The 9,590-nt window shown below is 37.9% G+C and overlaps 1 protein-coding gene across 2 annotated transcripts in view; it reads left to right on the plus strand.

Moving 5' to 3' along the window:
* The window catches only part of BMP3 (bone morphogenetic protein 3), a 31,733-nt gene extending 22,376 nt beyond the window's left edge, over positions 1 to 9,357 (plus strand). The window contains exons 3-4 of one of the 2 annotated variants that reach the window (XR_004972357.1): positions 3,409 to 3,509; positions 5,392 to 5,529. Coding sequence is in view for 1 of the 2 variants with exons in the window: in XM_036337540.1 (XP_036193433.1) it covers positions 5,392 to 5,583 (192 nt within the window). In the remaining variant the exon portion in view is untranslated. Of the gene's footprint in view, positions 1 to 3,408; positions 3,510 to 5,391 lie in introns of both variants that reach the window. The other variant, XM_036337540.1, reaches the window with a different exon arrangement.
* Positions 9,358 to 9,590: the final 233 nt, after the last annotated feature.

Raw genomic sequence — 9,590 nt, forward strand, 5'->3', positions numbered from 1 at the left:
TTCCCAAAGAATTTTTTTTTTTTGCAGATTCCATATTTTGTAAACCCAAACACAAAGTAAATATTATATACCTTTACAATTATAGAAAAGCCTTATCTTCCCTAATATTCATAAAGGACATTTCACTGATCAAACAAAAGTTGTTGGAACTGGGAAAACATTTAAAACACACAATGATAGTGCCAAATGTAACAGGCAGCAGTAAGTACTCTACAGAGTGCTTTGCTCTGTTGTGTTGAGAGGCGAAATGGATTCAAGATCTGTCTCTGAACCTGGAGTGACTGATCCTAAGTGGGCCTCTGAGTCTTCCAAATAACCGCTCTCACTCTCATAGATGTGAGTTCTCGGGTAGCCTGCAGAAGGAGTTTTTCTCTGTCCTCCTGACTCCGGGTTTCAGGGCCTAGGGAGCCATGATATGTGGAATCAGTTAACTTTTCAACCCCTAACTCTGGAGACCTGGCCTGGTCTCTATCCCCCAAAATTACCCCATTTCTTGTTGGCTCTGCCTGCTTTAACTGTTCAAAAACTTTGCTATTGCTTCAGCAGAAGTCTACCACGGTTCTCAGTGACCTAAAGGATAATAATTTAAACACTTATGAGGGCTAAGTTAAGCATAGTGGGGACATGTTTAAGGAGAGAAGTATGTTAATGCAGAAGAATGATTAAATGTACACGCTTGGTCATAGCTGGGCTTCCTAACCTTAATGTGCCTGCAGATCACCTGGGGATCATGTTAACATGCAGGACCTGTTCCAGTGGCTCTGGGGTAGAGCCTATGATTCTGCATTTCTAACAAGCTCGTAGACATTGCTAATACTGATGGCCCAGAAGTCACGCTCTGAGAAGTAAATTTGAGAGTCAAATCCTTGGTTCCCCCTCTTACCAGATGTGTTAGTATGTTAGTTTTCTCATTTGTGAAATGGATACAATAATAAATACTAATAATAACGGTGTCTGCATAATAAACACAGTGAAAGAAAGAGATGCTAGAGCACCTTGCACATAGTAGGCACGCCATGAATATTTGCTACTGAATATCATTATTAATGGCCCCTGCTGAGACTGAGGGGAACAGAAAATTACATGTAGGGGCTGAAGAAAGACCCCACAGGGAAAGGGATCAAGAGAGTAAAAGATGTAAGACAAGAGAAAGTTTTGTAAATGTTTCTAGTCCCTTTTGAAACATCACAAAGCTTAAATAGGATCCTCTCTGTGGGTTCAACAGCCCGTGAGCTCTTCCAGTAATGTTTCTTTGGAGAATAATAGAATCAGGAGAGCATCGATTGCAGCAAGTGAACCCATCATAATATTTGTCAAAACTTGGAATGGCATCAGAACTCCGGGGAGACATAATAGGGATAAGTGTGGAGTTTTCTCCTTGAGCTTGAGATTCCCTTTGCCAAGTAGAGAGTGGAAGTTTGGCTGTTACATGGAGTTCTCAGTCTCTCATCACCTAGTGTGGATCTGCTGAACTTGTAAAGCATTCTGGTGGCTCCCTTTAAGGCTTTGTGGCTTTCAAGCGGTACAGTCACCGAAAGGATGGGAAACATAAAGCAATGTGAAGCTGCTCCATTAGGGATAATTAATCAGCGCCGCTGTTATCAGCACAATGTCCAACACGGTCACCAGAGTGAGCTGTTTAAATAGAAATATAGTCCAAGCAACAGAGGAAAATCAGGCCTCTGACCAGATCAGTGCAAACACATGTGGAATAACTGAAGCGCCAAAAAACTTTCAGACTTTAGATATACATTTTGCCCCAGAGAAAAGTCCTCCCAGGCCAGGACTGCTGGCCCTCCTCCTTTGTGGCCTCCCGAGCGAAAGCCTGCTCTATGCAGCGGGGCTCTGTGTCTGCAAAAGTCGACAACCTGTTCTGTAATTCAGAACAGCTGTGTTCTGCCTTTCCCAAATTCCAGGATTTGCCCTTTCACTGATTCCAATTAGATAGTTTCTGGGCTATCACACCCACATGGGCTGGACTGGAAGAGTGTGGAGCAAAACCCCATGGCCCGGGTCAGGAATGCAGGCTCGTAGCTGATGACATACTCTCCCCTGCTAATGCATTTATAATCAAATTCAACTCCAGGACATCATACACAGTTTGGCAGGTGCGAGCGGGCCTGACCACAGCAGATTTCCTTTGCAGGCATGGCAGTTTGGATTTTTCTGATTTCTAGCCCCTACAGCCAATCTGTTCTCCCAGGGAGAGACCCCTGGAATTCTGCCATGAGATGAAAAATACCCATGTAGCTAAAGCCAAGCCGTATGCCTTTGCTTCTCTTCTCACCACCTTCCCAAAGATGGAAAACAGAGATTTCAAATGAAAATGATTGAACTGTTGTTGCTGACAGAGATCCCAGAGAACCAACAAGGATTAGAAGAATGAAGTGATTTTTGCATGGAATAGTGCAAAAGCTAGGAATAGCAAAGACACAGAATTAGGCAGCAAAGAATCTATATACTTTGAACCAAACATCCTATACACTATAAAAAAAATTCACATATAATGAGTTCACAATAATACACCCTCGATTAATTTCCTGAGTTTTCCAATTCCAATCGCTGTTCATAATTATGAATTCTAAAAATCCTAACTTTTGATGTACTGAGTTACCTAAGCAAAAAGAAATGATGTAAACTGATGAAGTCATGTGTCATCCTCATTAAATAGGGAGCCTGGAGCCTGGCTGCTGTGGCTCAGTTGGTTGGAGCATCATCCTGTGCACCAAAAAGTGGCAGGTTCAATTCCCAGTCAGGGCTCACACTCACATTGAGGGTTTGATTCTGGATGGGAGGCAGCCAGTTGATGTTTCTAACATTGATGCATCTCTCTCTGTCTCTCTCCCTTCCTCTCTCTAAAATTAATTTAAAAGGGAGAGGTGAGGGAGACTGGGGAGGGAAATAACACAGATTTGCATTTGTGATTGATATAGTTCCCCAACTACATAAAGAGTCATGAGAAATATGAACAGAACTCAAAAACAAACAAAAATGATAGAATGGCCATATGCTTCAGATGAGCAAATTACTGCATGGGTCTTTCGTGGGTGACATAATCATTCCTGATAATGGCAGCTTGATCAGGGGATTCCACAGTGAGGAAAAAAGGGGGGAAATGCCCAGGAAAGCTGAGCGGTTCCTGACAAAACATACCAGCCTAGAATCATGGGTTAGAGCTGAATTCCCTGAGCCCACCAAAGACTGCTCACTGTTTCTGAATCTACCGCTTGTGAGTTAGTTTTAAAAAGGATAGGAATGTTCTTAGGGAACACCCATGAATATTTTCCATATCTACTCCGGGTCACTTGAACCTTTTGTTTTGTTGTTGGGAATTATTACCATAGAAATAGGTAAAATGGAGGGCATGCTATTTCTTATACGTTTTTCATTCACTTTGTATTTATTCAGCCTAAAGCATGCCCGGTCGCAGGCACCAAGGAATAATGATGCAGAGCAGTGTTTATCATGCAAGGCCTCATCTACTTAAGTAGATCCACTTCCTATGAAATGTAAATATTATAAAAGCCATTAAAACACTAACAATAACAGAATAATGTTGGGAAAACCTATCCATTAAAAAAACTCCTTAGGGGCATTATCATAAGCTGTTTTGGATGACTGAGTGGTGATAAATCTATAGAAAAAAGTAAATTACTGCAACCATTTTCTTTGGGAATTACCAATACTTGTGAAATAAACGATGGCCCATTGACCTCTATTGTACAATACCCACTTCGGTGTGTGTCAGTTACACAGGTTTTATTGATGTTGGAGAGCACATGACATGTCAAATAGAACAGCATGAACTTCCTCTCTTTAAAGGGGAAATAGCTTTCTTTGCAAAGCTAATTAATTGAAAGGTAGCCTTCTTTTTAGCACATCCTTAAAATATCTAAGAAGAGAGAGTAAGAAACAGTTGCCTATCAAGGCTAATTTTTTAAAAAAATTTATGCCTATTCACAATGATGTTGAAGTCTAACATATGGGTAATTGTTTTCATTAAAATTGAAAGAATGCATGAGACCAATCAGACTTCTTTCTCTGACAAAAGAATTATTTTATAAAATATATGGTATGCCATCTTTCTATATTATTTGCTTTTCCCTGGACTTATATATACCCTTAACCTTTTAACTTTTTCCAGTTTCTCATACTGGGAGTTTGAGGAGCATGAAATTGAAAAATACAAATTCTTTGGGGCAGAGCCCCTGAGCCATGAGAAACATGGTTCAAAATCCTGAATTAAAAAGCCAGAGTTTTGGCCTAAATCCTACTCCTGAATTCACACATGATCTCTGGCAAGTTACCAAATTTCTGTTTTAAAATATACTTAAAACAATACTGGATTCACCTGCATAAAGAAGACATTGGGGAGAACTAACGTTGAAAAGCGTGGCGTTTCTCATGAAGTTCCCACCGCTCTGGCAGTACCTAAACACCCAGGGCTTGGAAAAGTGACTGCCTTTCAGTGCTAAGCAGAGCTGTATGGCACTCTCTAAACAAAACCACATGTTTCACATGGATGATAATGGTCTCGCTTGGCATTTTCTCAGGAATAGATTTTACCCAGGCTTCTTTGGTCAAACTTCTGACATCCATGGGAAAAATAGGTCCCCTAAATTATTCCCCTAGGATATGACCCACTCTTAAAATATTATTGACTCTACCACATTGAAGTGTGAACCCATGGTGCAACAGTGACCCCCAGTGGCCAATGGTGTGGTCTTCTTAACCCCAGTTTGTGCCTGGAAGGAGAGGTGAACAATTACATAGTGGAGTAATCGCCATCTCATTAATCCTGGTGACAACTATTAAAAAAGTCAATGTCCCCTGACACGGTTATTTTATTTTAGCAACAAAGTGTAAATATCACTATAGTAGTAGCAATAATGCATCAATATTAAATAGGGTGCTTTTTGGGTTCTTTATGATTAGCATAAGATTTAGAACAAGTGGTTTTGTTGCAAGCCTATTATTGAAAACATCCTAGGATATATTAATCCCATTTGGGGACTAAGTTCTTTTTAATTAAAGGATTCTTGCTTAGATAATTGGATTCAAATCCTCACTCTACCACTTACTATCTACTTGACTTTTGACATGTCAGTTAAGCTTCTTGAGTCTATTTCTTCACCTGTAAAATGTAAGAAATGTTAGCTTTGTTGTGGGAATAGAGATACTACATATAACATGCCTGCTACATAGCGGACACTTAATAAACTATAACCACTTTGGTGATGGTGGCTTAGGAGACTGGCTGAATGTGTAATGATGCCAGGGCTATATTAAACTGTCAAAAGAAATTCATAATGTATGCATTTTAATGATGAGGGCTGGCGTGGAAAAACTGTTTTATTTAACTTATGTGTTCTTCTCCGATTTATTTTCTAGTCTTTGAAACCTTCAAACCATGCTACCATCCAGAGCATAGTGAGAGCTGTGGGGGTCGTTCCTGGAATACCTGAGCCTTGCTGTGTACCAGAAAAGATGTCCTCGCTCAGTATCTTATTCTTTGATGAAAATAAGAATGTGGTACTTAAAGTATATCCTAACATGACAGTAGAGTCTTGTGCTTGCAGATAACCTGGCAAAGAACTCATTTGAATGCTTAATTCAATCAGTTTATTTTTATGGACTTTTTTTTTGCACTGCCAACTCATTTTATTCTAAAAGATTTATTAATAGTCAAAGGAGGATGAGCAAATAGACTGACAATTTCTACCAAGGAGAATTGGACTGTATTTGTTTCTGAATGTAACTAAAAGCAAAAATTTAGTAAATATGGACATCTATTTCTTATTTTTTAACCACATGAGGAAAATGATAATTCAAACTGTTTTTAGAAATGTTAGAGAACATGGTGATTTATTTTTGTAATGGGCTTTGAAACTAGATTGGAAAAACAATGATAGGTTATCATTTATCTCTACTCATAGAGAATAAAATAATTTCGTATTTTGAAGTAGGCTTATCGCCTTACATTCCTGAGCAACTCAGTAAGTGCTAAATCCAATCAGCGTTGATGTTTATCGTAAGGATTTCTGAGACTCTTGTTTACCTGTGCTTTTCTGCACATGGCTCACGTGACGAGTTGTGTGGAGAGTGTGTGCTGAGTGTTAGTGTATACGTATGTGTGTGTGCGTGCTGCCAGGTGCCTGTGCCCTCTGTGGGAAGGTTGGCCTAACATGGTTTTATAATTTGGTCTACACAGGATTCTTTGTTTTTTTAATGTTCTGGCAAGCACCATTCAATTATGAGAACTTTACCAAAAAAGGATAGGGTGGTCCAAGAGCATATGCAGAGAGTTACCACTTGGCCCAGCCATTTAATTGGAAATACGGTTGTTTTCATTGCCTCCCAGAAAAGGAAAGCAGCAACCCAATTTTCCAAAACCCAGATGTAATTCCTCTTCTATACCCCTTTTCCACAAGTGCTTTCATTTGTTCTTTTAAATTGAATTCAAAAATCCTTCCTGAAGTCATTACATTTTTAGTTCTCTTGTTATGCTTTTACTTGCTATAAAGTAATCAATAGATACTGAGGCTCAAAAACTTGTGCGATATTGGAGATTTCCTTAAGTGAACAACGTAATTGCAATCACACGTTCATTATCATTCTTCGGTCACATTCAGGTCCAGGCTCTTTTCACATGGACCAAGGCTTTTGACTCAGAAGTGGAAGTTATTCTTTAGCAAAAGTCACTAAAAATTATCCATCAAGAAAGGGAGTCAAATATATAAACACTTTGTGTGTGTTTTTCCCATTTCCATTTGTCAAAAACATTCTCCTTTATACTTTTGCCCTTGTTTATTGTCTCAAAAATCTTTCACTGGCTATATTTGCCAATGTGAAAACATTCAGAAATTGTTACACCCCATGGATTGTTGTTGATGTTATATCTGTGGTTAAATTAATGCTCATCTTAGTTCAATCTCACCTGATGAGAGACAACTAAGCTATTTCAGAGGCTGTGAAGTATTAGAAGACAAGGAGTTTTGTTCTGTTTCTGACTATAGCTGTCTATGGTGGTTCATCATTTAATAAATGTTTATTAAGCATCTACTTTGTAAGAGACACGGTGTTAGCCATGTGCCTTTAGTGTCTAAAATGAAGAGGCTGTCTAGCTGAGCTGCAAAGCCCTTCTGGTACTGAAAATTTAGGTTTATAATATTAGCTATTTCATTTAATGGATGACCATGAGGTCTTAAAACACTGCAAATATCTCTGTTCATAAACCAAATGCAACGCATTCTTTGCCTCACTGCTGGGAGTGTGGAATTCCCTGCACAAGTGGTGCTTCTATCTTATTGGAAACCCGTTTAAAGAAAAGTACCATGAAAAGCAGCTCTCTGATACTTTGGGAATTCACAGAGGTTGGTTCTCATGTATGTTAACTCTGTGAAGGAGACACGCCGGTTCTAAACAATTAATTAAGTTCTGGAGCTTGAGTTACTATGTTGCTTATAGTTCATTTGTTTGTTCTGGTAGCATAAAGTTTAAAGATTCAAAATGATGCTAGGTGATGAAATTACTTTTTAAAAAAATTATTAAAAAATTGAAAGCAAAATTATATATAGAAGCAAGACAGCATGTGGCCACCATATCCCTGTCACGCCATTTTTAAATAAAGAAAACTTCTGTTTCATTGGTAGAGTTGATGAAGTTTTTAATTAGTTTTTTCTAGATGTAGTTCAACCAAACCTCTAGTAACTCCCAGTATTACTTCTCAGTCTTCTTCTATCCAAATGTTTCTTTATTGCTTTTCTTAATTGGAATTGGTGCCTACTTACTACTAATTAAGCCCTAAAATGGCCAATTTATATGACAAATCGTAGTGAAAGAGTTTGGGTAGTCTCTTGGCAATCAAAAAAGTTTTTGACTAGTAGTTATTTTTGGGTGGCCACGTAACCATCATTTCACTACTACATTGAGGACATATTATGGTATCAACAGGAAACGTTTTAGTCCCAAAGAATGAAAGGAAGATTATTTTCCAGTAGTGGGGGTTGAAGTAATGAGTTAATATTTTAATTAATAAAAATTTACTTGAAATAGTTTGAAAATTAAGTGACTGTTTCACAATTGGTCAGGTACCAGTGTCTGTGTAACTACTACATAGACTTTTTATAAGTCTCCTGATATAAAAGTGGGCGTGGTGAAAAGAGAAATTACGGTATAATGCCATTTCCTAAGTCATGCATCTGTCTCTCTGTCTCTCCCCCTAACACTCCTCTCACTCCTGATCTCTGTTTGTCTCTGTCCGGTCCCTGTCTGTCTGTCTCTATCCCAACTCCCAACCACCCCCACTTCTAGATGTGAGACACACAGGCACAAACAGTCATTTAAAAATGATTTTTTTTCAATAATCACTCTGTTGAATTCAAATTCAGGAGCTGCCAGTGTCAATACAGTATTTTCAAAGTATTTTTTACCATAACCTGTGTAAATAATATATGATTACAGGATTTGGGGGTTATAGAATTGAAACTAGAAGATTGGGTTCCCCAGATCGCAGAACTACAATATTCCAGATAGATTTTTACATTTACCTAGCTACATATTAACTGCTGGTCATATATCCAATAAGATAAGATTTTTACCTTAATGTTTCTGAAAAACTCTTCTTGTCCATTTAATATTTTCATAGACAATCATATGTGTATAATACCATTATCAGCCTGACAAAAAACATTTTATATAATCACATTATTCAGTTTAGTCTTTCTGCTTTCACTGTTTCCTGTGCTAACACATAACTAATGTCTGAATGTTGACTTCTTGTTGAATTAAAGTTGGGTTAAAGAACAGCTATGCACATCTGATATGTAAGATTAAATATGAGATTAAATAGGAAATCTTGGGTAGGTCTGACTTCTCTGTATAGCCTTTTTTCCCCTTGAGAATTGTATTTTAATGTAGTTTATAGGTAACTAAATGGTCTCCCTTTTCTAAGAACCAAGCCTTCCTCTCAGCTTTCCACTTAGTTTCTGTAAATGTTTTAGTTGAGAATTTAATGCTTGTACAGTGAGCGGCAATTTAAAAAATATATATTATATATGTATATGGAAAAACTTTAAAGATGCTTTTAATTTATTTAATGATTGTTGCCTTCCTATAATGGTAATAATTTCATCCTTAGATGGTGAGAACAAGCTCTTTTACTCTAATTATTACATGCAAAATGAAATTTGGTTTTTGTGGGTTTTTTCCCGCCAAATCCACTAAAGGGGCGCATTGCAGTGAAACTGTGAAGGACACTTCACTACTGATGTATAAGCTTGGCTGATCTGTATTCTTTCCTCCAGTAATGGAGAGTTTTTTATTATACAGTATGAAAATAAAGACTGCTTAACTGAACATTTCCCCAGAGTTGAACATTTTTAAATTCAAATGATATCATGAATGGAGTATCATGAATGGTCCATCATAATTTACTATCAACATAACATGATTAACACTGTGGAATAACGTTGAAATACACACATATGGGGGAAATCCTGATGTCTTCCAAAATTCAGAAATCCAACTTTAATCATTTCTCTCTTCTCTCTCTCTCTCTCTCTCTCTCTCTCTCTCTCTCTCTCTCTCTC

Source organism: Myotis myotis, unplaced genomic scaffold (assembly GCF_014108235.1).
Source record: "Myotis myotis isolate mMyoMyo1 unplaced genomic scaffold, mMyoMyo1.p scaffold_m19_p_1, whole genome shotgun sequence".
Lineage (NCBI taxonomy): Eukaryota > Metazoa > Chordata > Mammalia > Chiroptera > Vespertilionidae > Myotis > Myotis myotis.